General features: G+C 37.7%; 1 protein-coding gene across 1 annotated transcript in view; it reads left to right on the top strand.

The window, feature by feature from the left end:
- Positions 1–21781, top strand: part of AGL (amylo-alpha-1, 6-glucosidase, 4-alpha-glucanotransferase) — a 77908-nt gene that overhangs the window by 1021 nt on the left and 55106 nt on the right. Inside the window, exons 3-5 of the mRNA XM_061411102.1 lie at positions 11538–11748; positions 13048–13214; positions 15553–15756. Of these exons, the coding sequence (XP_061267086.1) occupies positions 11538–11748; positions 13048–13214; positions 15553–15756 (582 nt within the window). The remainder of the gene's footprint in view (positions 1–11537; positions 11749–13047; positions 13215–15552; positions 15757–21781) is intronic.

Here is a 21781-nt window from a genome sequence, read left to right as displayed (position 1 = left end):
AAGATTGACAGTATTATTTCTGTTAGCATTTACTATTAAAACTTGGCAAATTGTTTCATAAGTAACTTTACTTTGGGTATGTCTGTAGTTTTGCTGTTTTATAGCTCCCACTCTTTTCCTTTACTGGACATTTGCATTAGTAAAATAGATCACAGCAAAAAGTAAACTATTATTTATGTTTAATAATAGTTTAGAAGCCTCCCAACTGTGGAGAAGGTAAAACTTGAAAATGTTTTTGCCGAATTAAAAGCGAAATAATTGATTAGGTTGTGTTGAAATATATTCTAGCCGTGATTTAAAAGATCAAATTATATTTCTATAAGACTAATCAAATAGATGCATTATTTTCTTAGACTTATATTTTACAACATTGAAAAAAAACATTTCACACTCATTTATGTTAATATAACTTGTGAAGTAGAAGTTTAATGTATGAGAAGTAAAATGCTATCCCCTCTCTCATCCTACCAAATGGATGTTGATAATAGTAAACATTTTGAAGAAAATTTTCCTCTGAATTTCTCAAGAGCTAATTTTTTATAAAAATTTCGGCCGTCACATATGTTTCCTCCATGGCAAATCTTCATCTTCTTCCAACTCCAGTGCTGAACTTAAGATCACTAAGTACTAAATCCATTTTTGGCTTTCCTGACTCTGCAGTTTTCTGGTTTTGATTTTTTTTTTTTTTTCTCCCCATCCTCTTGAATACTCCTGTCAACTTGGTGGTGTCTTTGCTGAGCTCTCTTCTTCCACATTTTGATTATGTGTATCTTCAAGGAATCCTTTCTTTTTTCACTTCTGCCCTCAAAGAAGTATACGTTCTCATGGCCTCAGCTGTTGCCTCCATACTGATGACTCCTTTTGGAAGAAAGGCCTTAAACTTTGCTTGCTTCTTAGAAGCAAGTGATCGTAATGGCAAGAGTAGAGAGCTAGAATTTTCCTGACTCTGCGGCTAGCAAAGTCACATGTTTGACTTTGGGCAAGTCACATTAATTCTAAACATTATTTGTGATGTGAAGATATTAATTTCCCCTTTTCTACATTGCTGAGTTTTGAGGCTTAAAATTAATAATAAACTGTTTTAAAGCCCCAAATAGATACAAAGGCTAGATCACCGTATTTGTCAATTCTTACCCTGGATTCTTGCCTTCATCCCAGTATCATGATATGGAAGAGCCTGAGGATAGCTCCAGTTGGTTTTGCTTAAATCTAACACGTCCAAAACCATCTCCTCACAATTCTCACCTGTTTTTGCTTCTCAGCTTTCCTGTTTACTTTAGTGATGTCTCCATTTTCATAGTTTACAAGGCTAGAAACTTTGTGCTCTTTGAAATTTCTTTTCTTTAACTACAGCTTCTCTTTAAACCCTGTAATTTCTTTCCAAATGTCTCCTCTTGCCTACCTGTCTCTTCCATATGCCTGAATATGGATGCTGAAATAATCTTCTTATGCCATCTCTTCTCTTTTTATTAATTGATGTTTATAATGTCGTTTAAATAGCTCTGCCTGGCTTCCAGGATTCCATAATGGGATCCACCTTGCCAAGCCAAGATTTTATCTCATTGTTCGTCATTATTAGTGTTCTACATCTTTACACTTCCCTTGTTAATTCCCTTCCGAGTGGCTTTTCTTATGCCTGTTCTTACCCCTCCACTCCTGTCAGATTCCTCTGTGTCTGTTAAATTCCTTTCCTATCATTTTATGTGTTGCCTCCCTCTCAACGTTCAGCTAAAATTCCACTTCCTCCATGAAGCTTTTTCTTCATTTGTTGGTGTCTCCTTTCCTTGATTTCTGATTACACAGTGGGCACAGGACAGTCAAGTGCTTAACGGTATAGCAGTGTCTAAAATCTTAGTATCCAACTATAGTTTAAGATCTGTAAAGATAGAAACAGTATTACAAATGTAGTGCAATGTACCACAGCTAATAAATCCTTGCTGGGTGATCACTATTAAAGTGCCAGTTAAAGCTAGCCTAACTGTTTGAAGAAAGAGCTCTGAATAATATGGTTGACCCTGTAACTCTGATTAAAGCCAGTAAATTCATCCAAACGATATAAATGGGAGCATGTTGAACTTTTTGTGCAGTAATGATTCACTGTATTATTTTAGAAAATAATTGTACTGTGAAAGATGAAGACAAGGGACATTGGAGGCAAGAAATCATGAAGAAAACTATTTTACAAACATGTCTGGTTTAACTACATTAGGGTTTTAAAAAAGAGGGGACAGAGTATAAGACATTTTAAAATTCATAGGACTTGGTGACCAATTAGGTGTAAAGAAAAGCTCTGGCAAATTTTGGTTCTTTCACCAAGCCCTTCTTCATTTGTCTTTCCTTTTCACTTTTCCCTAAGAAATGATTCCCTCTCATTTTCCAAGGCTAACATCTCCATAGACTCTTCTAATTTAACAAGTACAAGACCAGGTAATTAGCCTTTCCCTGTCTTTCCTATCTCCTTTAGTGATAGAATAATGAGTAAAAGTCATTGTTTCTCAAACCTGGGATTCTTCCATTTTTTATGTAGGTTGGTCAAATTTCAATTTTTACGTGTTTTGAAAGAAAACATTTATAAAGGTTCCATAATTAGGAGTCAAGTTTCTATAAATTGAGTGGAGGGAATGAGGTAGAAAAACTTAGTTTACAGTAATAGTGTGATTTCTCACCTTGCTAGTTTCCTTGTCTGCAAGAGGGAAATGGCTGGTCTGAGTGAAGTATTCCTAGTGTGTGAGGAATAAGATAGCCACATCATGTACTGCTGTGCTAAGCTAATTTTAGCAAACTGAGCTATTAATTATGGAAACTGACATACTCTAGGTATTCTGATGTTTCATTTACTGTATATAAAAATTTTAGTTTCAAGAATATGGATTAGAGGTTATAGAGTGGCTATATATACCCTTTCAGGTATGCATTGCCTATCAGGATATAGAAAGAATAGGATTTAATTTTCTTTCTCTTCTCTCTTTCCTTTTGTCTCTCTATGCATCTATCTATTTTGATTAGTTAAAATGAGTTAAGAGAAATTCCCTGGTGGTCCAGTGGTTAGGTCTCTGTGTTATCACTGTCAGGGACCCAGGTTTGATCCCTGGTCAGGGAACTAACATTCCATAAGCTGTGTGGCACAACCAAAACAAGTTTTTTAATATAAAAATAATTAAATTTTGCTAATATATGAATTGATATAGATGCTCTTGGTTCATATGTCAGTTGAGTTATAAATAAAAAAGATATATTCTGAGGAAAAAGTGGAGGTTATAGGTCTACAAGAGGTTGACAGTCAGGGTGTCACTGGTTTGTTTACATTATGTTGCCATGAATTATACTTTTATCTAAGCCATGTTAGGTAGATATGCCAGTTATATTAAATAGTAGAATCTCTACCACACTTTGTAATGAGAAGCAGTATAACCATAAATTTCTATCTTACCTCAAGAGGTTGTCAAACTTAAAGATGAGTTAGAGAGTGTTTGAAATTTGCTGTTTTTGTCCTTTTCAGAAGTGACATGTAACTTTCTATAGTGTACTTAGAAAATAGTCTCAGAAAAATTAAACACAATCTAACTCTAAGGTAAACATGAATGAGAAAGTAAACTGCTTTTGCTGGAAATTGATGCTGTAGAGATAAGCACATTTCTTTCCTATAAAGGTTCAAGTGGCAAATATTTTCAGCTTTGCAGGCCACATGCTTTCAATTGCAGCAACTCAGCTCAACCATTGTACTGTGAAAGCAGCCATAGATAATACATAAATGAATGGTGTGTTCTAATAAAACTTTATTTAAAGATAGGGGATATAGTTTACCAACCCTTGCTACAGGGAGAGCATTTTAAATATGTATTTTTAGTAACAATTCCATCATATGATTTCACCCTTATAAATGAATATCTACTTACTTTAAAAACTGATAACAAAGTTTTCTGATCTGTTTGAAACCTACCCAATAAAGAATCTTAGTTGGTTTTCAGATCACCTCTTTAATATATAAAATGGAACATCTCTTTAGCTTGTAAAAACAATTGATATATGTCAGGGAAATATATATATATATATATATTTACAAGCACGTTTCAACAAAAATACTTGCATAATTAATGAGTGGATTTGAAAAATTAAGATCATGGATTAGTAACCATAGCTACCAAGAACTTTATCCATTAGGATTTGGGTATCTTTGTGTTACATTTTTTTTTTCAGATCTGAGACCACTAAATAAACTAAATAAACAGGACTTTAAATTACTTTATCACAAAATATTAAACCAAGACTTTTTAAATTAATGAAATGTATTTTATCACAATCCTTTTATGAGAGACATTACTAATTTTTAGTGAGAGTTAAAAGATTTGTTCCATTAATAAATAAAATTAATTATTTAAAATATTGTTATTTTATTTACATCTTGTCCTTATTTTGTGTTTTATAAATTACATAATCTATTAAATTATCTTAATGTATATTATATAAGTAAATATTCATTATTGGAGAATACTTGTCATTTTCTTCTGAAGGTAGACCACTGATCCAAATACTGTTTTAGTGGTTTTGGATGAGTTTTAGCCTTTGTACCACAAGTTCTCTGAATCCTTGTGTAATTATAAAAACAATATTTGTATAAGCTGAACAGGGGACAGGTTGTTTAACTGTGCCCAGACAGCTGATCTCTGATATTTGTACTTCAGAATGACACCATTACTTCTGTAATAAACTTAATCATTCTTGGAAATTTAGTTCTCAAAACCACTTAAGTATTAAAACTTTATATTTTAATCCTTTGGGCAATTTACTTCTCAGTCTGTCTCTTCATAATAATAGTTCTAATAGAAAAATGATATTTCCCAATTACAAAATTATAAAAAGGTATAAAAGTCTTTTTTCTATGCTTTTTGTTTCAAAACAAAATTGGGTTTATACTGTCTTCAATTCAGTTCAGTTCAGTCGCTTTATACTGTCTAGACACTTTTAATACCTGCTTGTAGTATCATGGTATGTAAATTCCCTCTCCCTGCTTACTGCCATATGTCATCATACTTTTTCCCAGAAAGAATTTCAGAAGATCTCTATAGACACATAAAATGTAACAAAATATTGAAAGTAACATATTATTAAATATCCCTTGATAATATGATTTATAGTGGCTTTATAATATTCCTGCTTACAGAATACCATTTGTACCATGATTTATTTAATCATTATATATTTAATTTGTTGTGAGTTTAATTAAAATAAATGAAACTGTGCTGAACATCTTTATGTATGATCTATGTTTACATCAGTGATTAATTGCCTAGAACATAAATGTCTTTATGAAACTATTAGCCAATAATATAAAACTTTATTAATATTCTTAGATTTGTGCCAAATTGCTTTATAGAAAAATTTGTGCATGTAGCTACTTGGAAAAATTTATTAGTTTCACTGTGTAGTGTGAGAAGTAAAAGTGAGTCCCTTAATTTTGGCCAAGTTACTTGATAACTCCTTTTGAATAATTTGTTTCTTGCTTGCCAAATCCATTTACTATGAGTAAATATATATCCGTATTTTGGTCCAATTCAGGAATATAGTTAGCAGTACTTATCACTTAATTATAAATTATAATTTTTTCTAGGAATTCCTAGAACATCTTTTCCTTCTTATTATTCATATTGCAGGATTTAAAACAGAACATTCATGTTTCTCTCTGCAAATATAGAAGTATTTAATTGGGTTAGAATAAACTGGAAGAGTCCAGCTTTCTCTTACATCTTCCACTGGTTTCTTTTCTTCACAAAGAATGTCTTCAGTTCAGTCGCTCAGTCGTGTCTGACTCTTTGCAACCCCGTGAACTGCAGCACACCAGGCCTCCCTGTCCATCACCAACTCCTGGAGTCCACCCAAATCCATGTGCATTGAGTCAGTGATGCCATCCAACTATCTCATCCTCTGTCGTCCCCTTCTCCTCCTGCCCTCAATCTTTCCCAGCTTACCCAGTGTTTAATATTGTGGTGTAGAATTTACCACCTGTCAAACAGCACTGTGAGAGACTTATTTCTTCCAAAGAATGATTTTAGACTGACTAAAATATATCTACATGTTCTCTACTTCAGGATTTGCCTTGAACCAAACTGACATTCTTCATATATATAAATAAATACCAGTTCTTAACTCATATTTCTGATTCATATCACTGGCAGTTCAGTTCAGTTCAGTCGCTCAGTCCTGTCTGACTCTTTGCGACCCCATGGACTGCAGCATGCCAGGCTTCCCTGTCCATTACCAACTCCCAGAGCTTCTTCAGACGCATGTCCATTGAGTTGGTGATACCATCCAACCGTCTCATCCTCTGTCGTCCCCCTTTCTTCCCACCTTCAATCTTTCCCAGCATTAGGATCTTTTCTGGTGAGTCAGTTCTTCACATCAGGGGGCCAAAGTATTGGAGTTTCAGCTTCAGCATCAGTCTTTCCAATGAATGTTCAGGACTGATTTCCTATAGAATGGATTGGTTGGATCTCCTTGTGGTTCAAGGGACTCTCAAGAGTCTTTTCCAACACCGTAACTCAAAATCATCAATTCTTTGGCTCTCAGTTTTCATTATAGTCCAACTCTCACATCCATACATGACTACTGGAAAAACCAGAGCTTTGACTAGATGGACCTTTGTTGCAAAGGAATGTCTCTGCTTTTTAACATGCTGTCTAGGTTGGTCATAACTTTTCTTCCAAGGAGCAAGTGTCTTTTAATTTCATGGCTGCAATCACCATCTGCAGTGATTTTGGAGCCCCCGCAAAATAAAGTCTGTCACTGTTTCCACTGTTTCCCCATCTGTTTGCTATGAAGTGATGGGATCACATGCCATGATCTTAGTTTTCTGAATGTTGAGTTTTAAGCCAACTTTTTCACTCTCCTCTTTCACTTTCATCAAGAGGCTCTTTCTTTAATTCTTCTTTGCTTTCTGCCATAAGTGTGGTGTCATCTGCGTACCTGAGATTATTGATATTTCTACTGGGTTGTGCTTCATCCAGCCTGGCATATCATATCATATCACCATATCATATCATATCACCATGGCATATCATATCACCATAGCAGGGTTCATTGTATCTGTCTCCCTTGCTTATTTATAACACCTTTCTCTGACAGTGAAAAACCTGGCTCTTATCACTGTTGTTTGTGAAATATATTTTCAATTCTAGGCCAACTGTTATAATTTTTCAAAACTTTTAAAGATGTTGCTCCACTGTCTTCTTTCTTGCACTGTTGCCCATGAGAAATCTGCTGTCATTCTTTTCCTTGTTCCTCTGTACATACTCTGTCTTTTTTTTCTCTGGCTGCTTATAAAATATTCTCATTGTCCCTAGTTTTGAGCAATTTGATAATGATGCTCTTTGGTGTAATTTTCTTCATATTTCTTGCATTAAGAATATTAAATTCTTAGATCTGTAAGTTTGTTTTTTTCATCAAATTGGGGAATTTTTACCTGTTATTTCTTCAAATAATTTGTCTCTTTTCTTCTCTCCTGTGAGTACTCTAATTACGTTTATGTTAAATCACTTGAATTGTCTGATGCTTTTTCAATTTTTTAGATTCTTTTTTTCTCTCTTTGTTTCTTTTTCAGTTCAGTTCAGTCACTCAGTCATGTCCGACTCTTTGCGACCCCATGAACAACAGCACACCAGGCCTCCCTGTCCATCACCAACTCCTGGAGTTCACCCAAACCCATGTCCATTGAGTCAGTGATGCCATCCAACCATCTCATCCTCTGTTGTCCCCTTCTCCTCCTGTCCTCAATTTTTCCCAGCATCAGGGTCTTCTCAAATGAGTCAGCTCTTCGCATCAGGTGGCCAAAGTATTGGAGTTTCAGCTTCAACATCAGTCCCACCAATGACATAGTTTCTATTCCTGTGTCTTAAAATTCACTAATCTTTTTTGTCTGCCATGTCTCACCATGTCTTAATTTTGTTGCCTGTATTTTTCATTCACAGGTGTTTTAGTTTTAATCTCTAAAAGCTTAATTTGGATCTTTTTTATTTTTTCTTAATATTTTCCATGTATGGACCCAACTTTTTGAACATATGGAATACAGTTTTGATAACTGGAGTCCTTCCTTGTCTACTAGTTCAACATCTGTGTCATTCATGGATTGTGTTTTCCTCCTTCTTTGTATGTCTCATAATCTTTGTTTGGATGCCAGACATTATTAATTTTACCTTGTTGAGTGATGATAGGTATTTTGGGATTCATATAAATATTCTTGGTCATTGTTCTGGAGTGAAGTTAAGTTACTTGGAAATATTACTGTCTTTTTGAGTTTTACTTCTATGCTTTGTTAAGCCAGTCTAGACCTGTGCCCTATCTCGGGCTCATTATTCCCCACTCCTGAAGCAAGATCCTTCTGAACTTTCTACCCAGTGCCTTGTGAATTTTCTCAGTCTAGCTGGTGAGAACACATTCTGTTCCTGGTCTCAGGTATTTTTCCTCCCAGACATACACTGGTTAGTACTGTTCTGAATACTCAAGGAATACCTTTTCCAGATCTCTGAAATTCTCTCCTGTGCAGCTTTCTCCTCCTCACCCACTACTCTCATCTGAAAACTCTAGCTACCTTGATTTCTATAAGTTCTTAGTTCCATCTCTTCAACATAGGAAGTCAGTTAGGTCTGCCTGGATTCCTTCTCCCTGTGCCCCAACCTGTAAACTCTTTCAAGATAGGGCAGTTATAAGGCTTATCTTGTTTACTTTCCATCTCTCAGGGGTCACTGACTTTTGTTGCATGATGTCAGGGACTTGAAAAATTATCAGTTCATATGTTTTGTCTGATTTTTTTTTTAAACTGTTGGTTTCTTTAAGTTTTGGGGAAGATGGTAAATCCAATCCGTGTTATTCCGTCTTTGCCAGAAGCAGAAGTTGCAAGCCATTTAGAACTCTGTTTCCTCCATGTGGAATGCCCTATTCCAGATATCTGTGAGATCAACTCCCTTACCTCCTGTTTCTGTTTAGCAGGTTTTTATTGGATGCTGGACATTGTAAGTGTTCTGTTTTTATCTCTGAATTATTTTCTTGCTTTAAAGGAGTGATGAGTTTTATTTTAGAAGTCATTTACATTATTTGTGGATCAACTTAATCCTTTTGAGGCTTGTTTTTAAGCTTTAATAGGATAGGTTTATATTAGTTTGTACTCTAGGACCACTTTAACCCTGTTACTTAAGACATGACTTGAATAAAACAGCTGTTCAACAAGGTTTCCTTAATTCTGGCTGCTTAAAAATTGTAATGTATCCCAGACCTGGGTGAGCACTAGGAATTGTTCAGTTTACAGCTTCCACTAGTTCTTTTCCCAACCTCACCTCATGCAGTCAAACCCCATTTGTGTACAGTTTAGTTTTCAGGCAGATTCAACATGACTCTAGGTAAATTTCTGGAGCTCTTTCTTTGTCTAACTCCCTTCTTGTCATACTCTGCCCTGAAAATTGTATTCTCTTCCCCCTTCCAAAGCACTAATCTCTGTCTCCTCAGCTCAGTGAGATTACTGTTTCTACTCCCTGTGTCACAGCCCAGAAAGGTCCTCTAGTCTGAGCTAAAACGTTTATAGAAAATCTCAAGCATCACAGTTCTTCTCTACCTATTTTTGAGAACAGCTGTTTCATATTTAGTTTATCAGCAGAGGGCAAGTCTAGTACCAATTACTCCATTATGGCCAGAAGCAGATATCTTCAGAATGGTATTTTTAATACACAAGTTAGGTCCTGTCACTCTGCTCTAAGCTGTTCACTGACTCATTTGAGTCAGAGAAGAAGCCAAAATACTTACCGTGGCCTTCAAGTCTCTGCATGATCTAACTCCCTTGTTACCATTCTTTCGTCTTACCATACTATTCCTCCCCCAGCTTGCTTCAGTCTAACCATATAGAGCTTCTTGCTGTTTCTGGAACCACCAGGCGTGCTCGAGCCTGGGTCCTTTGTGTTTTCTGTTTCCTTTGCTTGGTCAGCACTTTCCCGCCATGGTCACGATTAAACATGAGGCTAACCTGCTCACTTCTCCCAAGCCCTTCAACTTCTCAATAATCATCCTATTTAAGGTTGCTACCAGCTCCTTACCATCACTCCTTTCCTCCCAACTCTGCTCTGATTTTTGTCCCTTAGGTATAGTTTCTTAAACTTGAAGATTGTAACCAGAGAACTAAATTTTCCTACCTTCATCAGTTATTATTACCCATTATTAATTAATTGTTGTTTTTCAGTCGCATAGTCATGTCCAACTCTTTGTGGCCCCATGGACTGCAGCACACCAGGCTTCCATGTCCTTCAGTATCTCTCAGAGTTTGCTCAAAATCATGTCCATTGAGTCAGCGATGCCATCCAGCCATTTCATCTTCTACCACCCGCTTCTCCTCCTGCCCTCAATTTTTAAATATTACACACATGTTTAAAATTTATGTGCCTGATGTTCTAATAGACTGTACTGTGGTCAGAATGTTCACATTCTAATAATTATAATCAAAGTTTGCCTTGAGCCAATAAACATTTTTCTTTTACACTAGTTATGACTATAATGTGTTAGTATTTCTCTTCTTATGGCAAAAGACTTGTAATACAGTACAGACATCTCAGATATATTTTAATAGAGATAGTCAAACTAAGGCAAAAGTGAGAATATTTTGGCTTTCAGAATTCCAAGAAAGGCTTAAGTAACTAAACCATGAAGAGCAGGGATAGAGGCTGTAGTATGCTGGAGTTGCTTGTGTTGGCTGTCAAGAGCTAATGGTGAGTATCTCTTCCCAGGTCCATGTTCTGTGATGTCATGTTGGTAGCTTGATACTGACCATGGTGAGATTGTTTCCTCTAGAAGTCAACAAACACTGCAAGTCAGAGTTCCTCACCACCCCACACCACTCAGCTCCACACAGCCACTTGTTAACTCTCTATTATCACATCTCTGAATTTGAGCAGACGTTGAGAATAATTGGTATCAGGGGCTCAAATGCCTTTAAGACTCTTGTTAGAAATCTGAATTCTGCTCTCTAGAGGTTGACTTCTCTCGGGGAAGATAGGTCTGCTCTATCTGGTAAGACAGTTGTCCTGTGGTCTCCCAGCTTTTACATATTATCACAGACTCTGATACCACAGAGAAACTCACTTTCTCTGTTTCAGCTTGAAAAATACCAGTGAGTCGCTGATTAGATGTCCACTTCTGAGCAGTCAGTTCAGGAAGTGGAGGTGGGGGTTTGGAAGAGGGTGAGGGGCTCGTGGGAATGGTGGGGAATGAGATCGTGTAATAACTTGCATATCCCAAAGTAGCCGTGTGACTAGGAGTATAAATTTCCAGGAGAAGAAGAGAAGGGCAGTACAGAGCAGACAGTTCTATGGTGTATACTGTATGTTAAAATGCAAAATTAAGCTAAATTAGAATGCAAAGTACTTCCAAAAACAGCATTAAATATTTAGAGTTCTTTTAAACATAGCTGAGAAATCATTATTTTCATAATACCTTAAGTAAAACATCTTTTTAATGTGGTAATTTAAGCCCTGCAATGAGTTTATCGAAGTGTGCTTTTTGTTTAGGGTTTGAACTGCAGTTCCGATTGGGCCCAACTTTACAGGGAAAGGCAGTTACTGTGTATACAAATTACCCACTTCCTGGAGAAGCATTTAATCGAGAAAAATTCCGTTACCTGGAATGGGAAAATCCAACAGAAAGAGAAGATGATTCTGATAAATACTGTAAACTTAATCTTCAACAAGCTGGATCATTTCAGTATTACTTCCTTCAAGGGTAAGTCAGGTGTTCTGTATATGAAAAAAAGTTAATTTATTCTCTAACTTGATGTTGTCTAACTTGTAACAAGTTATCATATGAACTATGGTAGTGCAATTTTTACAGGACTTTTTTGGGATGCAATAGAATATAATTCTTTAGTTTCTAGGAAGGAATTGTAAGCCTCATTGCATATTCAAAGTATTATTATTTTAAGTAATGGCATAAATATTCTAGTATTTTCATTCAACCTGGTTATAGCATTTTATTTAGTTATGTGCTCTATTATTATTGACAGATTTTAGTATGATATTTTTCCTTAAAGCAATATTGTTAGATATATATGCATGCATTGTTTATGTCCTTATATAGAGACTGGAAAAGGATAAAATGTGGCTTTTCCATTGAATTTCAACTTCAATTTTTTTTGAACTGCAACTTTTTTTTTAATTAATTTATTTTAATTGGAGGCTAATTACTTTACAGTATTGTACTGGTTTTTGCCATACATTGACATGAAGCGGCCATGGGTATACATGTGTCCCCCATCCTGAACCCCCTTCTCACCTCTCTCCCCATCCCATCCCTCAGGGTCATCCCAGTGCACCATCCCTGAGCACCCTGTCTCATGCATCGAACCTGGACTGGTGATCTGTTTCACATATGATAATATACATGTTTCAATGCTATTCTCTCAAATCATTCCACCCTTGCCTTCTCCCACAGAGTCCAAAAGTCTGTTCTTTACATCTGTGTCTCTTTCGCTGTCTCGCATATAAGGTCATCGTTACCACCTTTCTAAATTCCACATATATACGTTAATATACTGTATTTGTGTTTTTCTTTCTGACTTACTTCACTCTGTATAATAGGCTCCAGTTTCATCCACCTCATTAGAACTGATTCAAATGTGTTCTTTTTAATGGCTGAGTAATATTCCATTGTGTATATGTACCACAGCTTTCTTATCCATTCATCTGCTGATGGACATCTAGGCTGCTTCCATATCCTGGCTATTGTAAACAGTGCTGGGATGAACATTGGGGTACATGTGTCTCTTTCAATTCTGGTTTCCTCGGTGTGTATGCCCAGCAGTGGGATTGCTGGGTCACAGGCAGTTCTATTTCCAGTTTTTTAAGGAATCTCTGCACTGTTCCCCATAGTGGCTGTACTAGTTTCACTGCAACTTTTTAAAAAGATTTTATGGGCTTCAAAATATGTTTTAAAATGGGGTAATTTACTTTCCAGTCACACGATTAGATGAGACTTTTTTTCCTGTCACTAATTAAAAAGATTTTGTTTGTTTTTTTTCCTCAGAAATGAGAAAAGTGGTGGAGGTTACATAGTCGTGGACCCTATTTTACGTGTTGGTGCTGATAATCACGTGTTACCCTTGGACTGTGTTACGCTCCAGACATTTTTAGCCAAGTGTATGGGACCTTTTGATGAATGGGAAAGCAGACTTATGGTTGCAAAAGAATCAGGTAATGTCAGCTTTTTTCTTCTCTTCTTTAAAATAAATGTAATTATCATCTGTGATACACATTATAAAGGCTTTATCCTTTTAATTTCACATCTTAATATATCTAGTAATATAAATAGGTATAACTCTATGTTCAGTTCAGTTCAGTTCAGCCACTCAGTCATGTCCGACTCTTTGCAACCCCATGAACCGCAGCACGCCAGGCCTGCCTGTCCATCACCAGCTCCCGGACTCTACCCAAACTCATGTCCATTGAGTCGGTGATGCCATCCAACCATCTCATCCTTTGTCATCCTCTTCTTCTCCTGCCTTCAATCTTTCCCAACATCAGGGTCTTTTCAAATGAGTCAGCTCTTCGCATCAGGTGGCCAAAATATTGGAGTTTCAGCTTCAACATCAGTCCTTCCAATGAACACCCAGGACTGATCTACTTCAGAGTGGACTGGTTGGATCTCCTTGCAGTCCAAGGGACTCTCAGAGTCTTCTCCAACACCACAGTTCAAGAGCATCAATTCTTCTGTGCTCACCTTTCTTTATAGTCCAACTCTCACAACCATACATGACTACTGGAAAAACCATAGCCTTGAACTTGATATTTCACTATTCAAATATGCAGATGACACCACCCTTATGGCAGAAAGTCAAGAGGAACTAAAAAGCCTCTTGATGAAAGTGAAAGTAGAGAGTGAAAAAGTTGGCTTAAAGCTCAACATTCAGAAAACGAAGATCGTGGCATCTGGTCCCATCATTTCATGGGAAATAGATGGGGAAACAGTGGAAACAGTGGCAGACTTTATTTTGGGGGGCTCCAAAATCACTGCAGATGGTGACTGCAGCCATGAAATTAAAAGACGCTTACTCCTTGGAAGAAAAGTTATGACCAACCTAGATAGTATATTCAAAAGCAGAAACATTACTTTGCCAACAAAGGTCAGTCTAGTCAAGGCTATGGTTTTTCCAGTGGTCATGAATGGATGTGAGAGTTGGGCTGTGAATAAAGCTGAGTGCTGAAGAATTGATGCTTTTGAATTGTGATAGAGAAGACTCTTGAGAGTCCCTTGGACTGCAAGGAGATCCAACCAGTCCATTCTGAAGGAGAACAGCCCTGGGATTTCTTTGGAAGGAAAGATGCTAAAGCTGAAACTCCAGTACTTTGGCCACCTCATGCGAAGAGTTGACTCATTGGAAAAGACTCTGATGCTGGGAGGGATTGGGGGCAGGAGGAGAAGGGTATGACAGAGGATGAGATGGCTGGATGGCATCACTGACTCGATGAACGTGAGTCTGAGTGAACTCCAGGAGTTGGTGCTGGACAGGGAGGCCTGGCATGCTGCAATTCATGGGGTTGCAAAGAGTCAGACACGACTGAGCGACTGAACTGACTGACTGAACTGAACCTACACAAAATGGCAAATTATATGGTTCAACTTAATAATTAAGGAACTCTATGATAAAATGAGGTTATTATTGTCTCTTAAGACTTTACTTTGACATATAAAATTAGTAAGCTACTAAAATATTGGAAAATGTATTATCATTATATATAATTTTAATTTAACAAGCATTTAACGTGAAAGTCATGTGCTGCCATACATACCAAAGTAAAATATAACTTAAATTGTATTTTACTAAGTAAAGCATAGTGTTAATTTTCTACTTTCAATTTGAGTGTAGAGTGAAAAAAGAAATGAGAGGTTCCCTGGCTTAACTAAAAGAATACAAGTACTATGGAACATTAAAACTAGGAGAAAGATGTACTGATGTACTTGCATAGGATATATTTTCTACATATAAATATATCCATTCCAGAAATATAAATTGAATCCCTAATAGTAACTGGGCACTCTCTTTGATTTTTTTTCAAATACATCATCTCATTGTCTTTATCTTGTATGTGAGGAAACTGATAATCCTGAAAGATTTAAGTAGACTTGCTTAAATCACTTCTGGTACAGCTAGGATTTGAACTCAAGTCTTTAACCCCTTCTCTTGTGGCATGGTTGCCTTGCCATTTAGAATTACTTATGGAAATTTAAGGGCTTCCCAGGTGGCTCAGTGGGTAAAGAATCTGCCTGCAATGCAGGAGACACAGGTTCAATCCCTGGGTTGGGAAGATCTCCTAGAGGAGGACATAGCAACCCACTGTAGTATTCTTGCCTGGAGAATCCCATGGACAGAGGAGCCTGGTGGGCTACAGTCCATGTGGTCACAAAGAGTCGGACACGACTGAAGCTCCTGAGCACACATGCAGGCATGGAAGTTTAACCTTACAATGTATATACTTCGTTTTAGGTATGTCTTTTCTCATAGTGGCCTTTGTTTATCTTCTTGTGTTGCAGGCTACAACATGATTCATTTTACCCCACTGCAGACTCTTGGACTATCCAGGTCGTGCTATTCCCTTGCTGATCAGTTAGAATTAAATCCTGACTTTTCAAGACCTAATAAAAAGTACACCTGGACTGATGTTGGACAGCTGGTGCAAAAATTGAAAAAGGAATGGAATATGCTTTGTATAACTGATGTTGTCTACAATCATACTGGTATGAACTTCATTAACTACTTTTATTACTTTTAATGAGAATATTATATGTTAATTATTTCATTCCTTGCTTTTTTATATAACAAATTTTGAAAACACAAGTAATGATTAGGTGTCCTTCAATTTAAAAAATGCCTTTAGATAGTACCACTTTTTTTTTTTTTTTCAAAGAAAGCAGTATTAATTGAAGATATAATTAAAACATAAGTATTTTACATGTAATGATTATAAAAACAGGATTATGATCATAGGAAAAAAGCGACATATTTCAACTTACAGCATTAATACTTTCCAGAACAACAAATGAATCCTGTATAGCGATAGCTCTCGTACCCTAGCATGTATTTGGAAAAAACTGAATGATGTTATTTGAAGAGAAAATTAATGGTAAATTCTTAAAACTTTATTATATCTTTTACATGTTAACAGATATTACTAAAGTTAACCTGTTTTCGGTCCCAAGATTTCTTTCCAATATCCAGTTCCTTAAAATACATTCTAAGTTTCCAGATGCTGATCCTCAGGAACATCAGCTGTCATTGCAGCTGGGCCTGGAGGAGCCTCTAGTCCTGATCAGAGTGCGGCTTGCAAATACTCTCTTCTATTTGCTGTGGTGTAGAGAAGTCAGAAAACCACTGATTTACATATGTAAACAACAGGGATTCCAGGTGGTTCAAACATTTAACAACAACAACAAAAATCTCTGCCGTGTCATAAAATCATTTCCCAAATAACCGTAGCAACTATGAAGATATTTAAAAACTCAAAGATTCAGTTCATCAATATAAATAATAATCTCTAAGTATAATAATAAAAATTCAAAGTTAGGCGAAGTAGGTGTATTCTAAAGTGTGTTGTTTCTGCCTGCACCTGAAAACTAGGCATCAGGGTTCACAGGGAAGACTTCCTAATATCCAAGAAATCGATAGTCTTCACTTGAAAATTTGACATTATTGATAACCACTTTGACATCTTTTACTATTATTCACATCAAATTTATCAAACCACACAATGGAATTGTACAAATTATGATATGACTTAGGCATCTGTAACAGAGAGACAGAAAAATATAGTGACGTAAGACCGAAATTATACTTATTTCTCTAAAAAATTAAGTAGGCATTCTAAGATTCGTGTGGTAGCCCACCCGTGATAGGGAACTGAGTTCTTTCTCTCATGATGCCGTGCTGTCCAGAACTTTTGCTTCCGTCTTTTCATCAAACATAGCCACTCCAGTTCCTGGTACCACCTTCTGCCCAGTAGAAACGAAGAAAGGGAAGTAATGTCTTTTAAGGGCCTGATCTTGTGTATATATCACTTCCGCTCACATTGCATCAGATGGGATTTTGTCTCTTGTCACACCTAACTATAAAGGAGCTTGCAGCATATAGTCTTTTGCTTGTCAGCTGTGTCTATCACTGAACCTTGAGAATTCTGTTACTAAAGGGACAAAGGGAGTATAAAATTTGGGGTACAGTCACATTTCTAAAGCATTTGAGAGATTCTGTGTAATATAAAAGAAGTGAACATTACTTCCACCTTACTTGGAAAGTGTTGCATATCATAATGTCTTTTCCACAAAACAGGTTTTCATTAAAAAGTTACTTTCCAGGGGAAGTCGATTTCCAGGATGGCAGTATGAGTGCTTCACAGACCCTCTACCCTGCAAAACAGCTATAACTGGTGCAAATTATTTTTAAAAAACTAGTCTCTGAACATTGCCCTAAGGGTATTCAGCATATAGAGAGACATTTATTCAAGAAAATCTATTAAATCTCAAAAAGAGTAGTCAGCCTATGACATTTGAACCACAACTCCCTCTGTCCGCTGCCTCAGATCAGAGTGATGATATGTCTGTTCCTAGCAGATGCTGCCAAGGACCCCAGGCTCCCTTTCTCCCTGTGCTTGAAAAGGGCAGGTGCCCAGCATTTCTCATTTTCCACTTTCAGCACTATATTACAGAAACTATTCTAGGCAAGAGCGGATGAACAATCTGGGACTCCCTTCCTCCACCCAGCCCCCATTTATGGAGAGAAAGTTCTACCCCATGCATAGCAGGTCAAGAATACTGAGCCCTTGCCCAGCTTGCTTGTGGGGTTGGGGTTCCACAGGTGGAGAGCTAAGCCAAGAAAACCAGAGGCTACTGTCTCTGCTACCAATGGTGGAACAGTGACACACGTGTTCTGCCCAGGGAAAGAGATGTGCAGTAGAAACAGAGCCAGAATGGGATAACTTTATTTGGCACATAGCAGGGGAAGCTCAAGCCCATGAGCACTGTTGAAAACAGTGGTAAACAGTCAGGAGGATACTGGTATCTTCATGAGAGTAACAGCCTATGCCATAGGCCAGCTAGTAGTCCAACAGAGAAAACCAGGGAAAGAGACAGTAAAGCAGAGCTTCCTACGGTCAGAACAGACTTAAGAGACAAGCTTCAAAGACTACCCCTGCCAAAGGACCCAGATTTAACTGGGTCATATTGTGGTGCAGTTTATGCTCTGGAATATTATAAAAAATCATAGCACAGTCAGCCTAAGTAACAGCTCAGGAGAGTAATAGCTGAGTGTAATAGCTGATACCAATAGAAGCATACAGCTTAATTCAGTTCAGTTCAGTTCAGTCACTCAGTTGTGTCTGACTTTTTGTGACTCCATGGACTGTAGCACTCCAGGCCTCCCTGTCCATTGCCAACTCCCGGAGTTTACTCAAACTCATGTCCATTGAGTCGGTGATGTCATCCGACCACCTCATCCTCGATCATCCCCTTCTCCTCCTGCCTTCAATATTTCCCACCATCAGGGTCTTTTCAAAAGAGTCAGTTTTTCTCATCAGATGGGCAAAGTATTGGAGTTTCAGCTTCAGCATCAGTCCTTCCAATGAATATTCAGGACTGATTTCCTTTACGATGGACTAGTTGGATCTCTTTGCAGTTCAAGGGACTCTCAAGAGTCTTCTCTAACACCACAGTTCAAAAGCATCAATTCTTCAGCACTCAACTTTCTTTATAGTCCAACTCTCACATCCATACATGACCACTGGAAAAACCAGAGCTTTGACTAGATGGACCTTTGTTGGCAAAGAAATATCTCTGCTTTTTAATATGCTGTCTAGGTTGGTCATAACTTTTCTTCCAAAGAGCAAGTGTCTTTTAATGTCATGGCTGCAGTCACAATCTGCAGTGATTTTGGAGCCCCAAAAAATAAAGTCTGACACTGTTTCCACTGTTTCCTCATCTATTTGCCATGAAGTGATGGGACCAGATGCCATGATCTTAGTTACCTGAATGTTGAGTTTTAAGCCAACTTTTTCACTCTCCTCTTTCACTTTCATCAAGAGGCCCTTTTCTTCTTCTTCACTTTCTGCCATAAGAGTGGTGTCATCTGCATATCTGAGGTTATTGATATTTCTCCCAGCAATCTTGATTCCAGCTTTTGCTTCATCCGACCCAGCGTTTCTCATGATGTACTCTGCATATAAGTTAAATAAGCAGGGTGACAATATACAGCCTGGACGTGTTAATAGACAGCTTAATAGACTTGACGGCTTAATAGACTACCTCAGAGGCTACACACTGTGGGGGAATAGACTTCCCTAAAATATTCCAGACAAGCAACCAAAAAGACCTGGAGGGGATGGGATCAGTATCCAAATTTTCTGCAATCATATTATCTAATTACCAATACCCAGCAAATAATTGAGACATGTAAAGAAACAGCAAAGTGCAACCCTTACACAAGAAAAAAGCAGGCAATAGAAATCACCTTTGAGAAGTCCTAGATGTCCTACTTGAAACAGACTTTAAAGCAAGTATTATAAATGTATTTAGAGAACTAAAGGAAACCAACTTAAAGCTATAAAGGAGGATTTTATAATGATATCCCATAAAGAGAGAATATCATAAATAAAGAAATTTTTAAAGAGCCAAATGAGAATTCTGAAATTGAAAAGTAAATAACCAAACTGAAAAATTCAGTTACAGTTGTTCAGCAGTATACTTGAGTTGACAGGAGAACGGATTAGTGAATAGTGATTATGCAATGTAAAGAACAGAAAGAAAAAAAGATAAAAATGAACAGAGCTTCAGTGGAATGTGGGACATGGAAATACCAGAAGGAGAGGAAAGAATGGAAAAAATACTTGAAGAACTAATGACTGAAAACCTCTTAATCTTCAGCATCAGTTTACACATTCTAAGACTCAGGGATCTCCAAGAACCATAAACAAAAGAGAAGCCCGCTCAGACACATCATAGTAAACATTTTGAAAGACAAAAACTTAGGGAATCTTGAAAGTAATATCTTGAAGGAAGGTATTGTCAGAGTCAAAAAAAATTCAAATATATGCTGTCTACATGCCACATACTTTAAATTCAAAGATACAAATAGTTTGACCATAAAAGGATGGAAAAAGATAAACCTGAACTGTTAGCTTGGAAGTCCCTCTCTGACCACCGCTAAGATGGCTTAGCCCTGTGCATGCACAAGGTCTTCCAGACTGCCAGAGGTGAAGTGACTTGTTTTTGATGCCGGCTTCCTAGAACTCACCCCGGGTCAGGGTGTGCTTCATTGTTCACTCAGTCTTTGGTTAGAGGTTGTATTTAAGTCCCTTCACCAGTGACTTTCTGTCCTGTGTTGATGGGTGTGTATGTGGTTTGAGACACATTGGGTTTGACATTAGGCTTTCAAGTCTAATGTCCTTCTAGGATACCCCTGAGTGGGTGCAGCCTAGCACACGCGTCCAGCCTTCCCAAACCCCATAGTTGCCAGTGGTCCCAGTAGGGTTCTTCTCAGCAATCTCTTTCCCTGGTTCTCTCTATGAAATTTCTGGTCATTCTAATGTTCTTCTTGTATCATGGAGCTATTAGCATTCTCTTAACTGCGCCTCATCAAGGTCTCTGTTATTTTCAACAGCATTAGGCACAGAGTTCTCCACTCACCCTGCCTAATAAATTCAGTCCTTTCAGGCAAAGCTCTTCAACCTTGTAGCCTGTCATGCCTCTTGAGCAAAACACCTGTGCCACTGCCCACTTTTCCTGGGGCAGCCATTCTGACTGTGTTTAGGCAGGAGGCGTCAGTCTCTGATCTTTTTGATTGTCCCTCCCATGTGGAACCTCCTCCCTATGAGCAAGCTCCAGGTCTGCGGGGCAAGTAGAGCCCCAGTATTCTGGGCCCCCCACAGCTCAAGTAGGACAGTTACCTTACACGTTGGAATTTGGTGAAGGAAAAGAGTCAAGGTTTTCTCTGCCTGCAACCTAGAATAGAGCTTTTACAGCTTGGAGCTAGAGGGAGTGAGAAACAGGCAGCCTTTGCCTCCCAGAATGAAACTCACCCTAGACAAGGAGTTGGGAGGAGAGGGTTTTGCCATATTGGCCACATCTGCCTGGAGTAGAGCAACTGGGCTGGAGCTTCCACAACACACAGACTGAGTGAATGGCTGAGTGAATACAGGAGCAGACTGCAGTGGGAAGAAGAATGAGAGTGTGGGGAGAAAGTAGAAGCAGTAGATGCAGGTTGTTTGGTCTTGATACTAATAGACGCTGCAGAACTTAGGAAAATAACTGTATTTAGATAAGATGTGTGTTTGTATTTGTAGCTTTGGGGAGATACAAGCATATTTAAAGATCCAGAAGAAAGAATCTCACCTCCCTCCCTTCTAAGACAACAAAATAAGACATGATATGTAGGGGGGAGAATATAAATGACATTTTACATCCAAAAGATGGTTAAGAGGCAGAATCTAGAGCTAGATGGGGCCAAAGAAAGGTCTCTCACTTAGGAGACCAGAAGTAAGAAGGAGGAGCTTCAAGAGAGAATACATTTCAGGGGCTTTTTTCCTGCCCTACAACTGAACAGCCAGACACTGAGAAGCCTAAACCAGAGTTGAAGATGCAGGTAACTTTCTGCCATAAAGGGAACGAGGTCCTTTGGGTTTAGAAGGAGCATTCCAAAATATTGTTCTCCTAAGGACCATCAAGACAGGCAGAAGACAAGACCCTTCTTAACTCCCACCATAATAGTAAATATGTTATA

Source organism: Bos javanicus, chromosome 3, assembly GCF_032452875.1.
Source record: "Bos javanicus breed banteng chromosome 3, ARS-OSU_banteng_1.0, whole genome shotgun sequence".
NCBI classification, from domain to species: Eukaryota; Metazoa; Chordata; class Mammalia; order Artiodactyla; family Bovidae; genus Bos; species Bos javanicus.
Note: the sequence above shows the minus strand (reverse complement) of the source record. Positions and strands in the feature narration are given on the sequence as shown.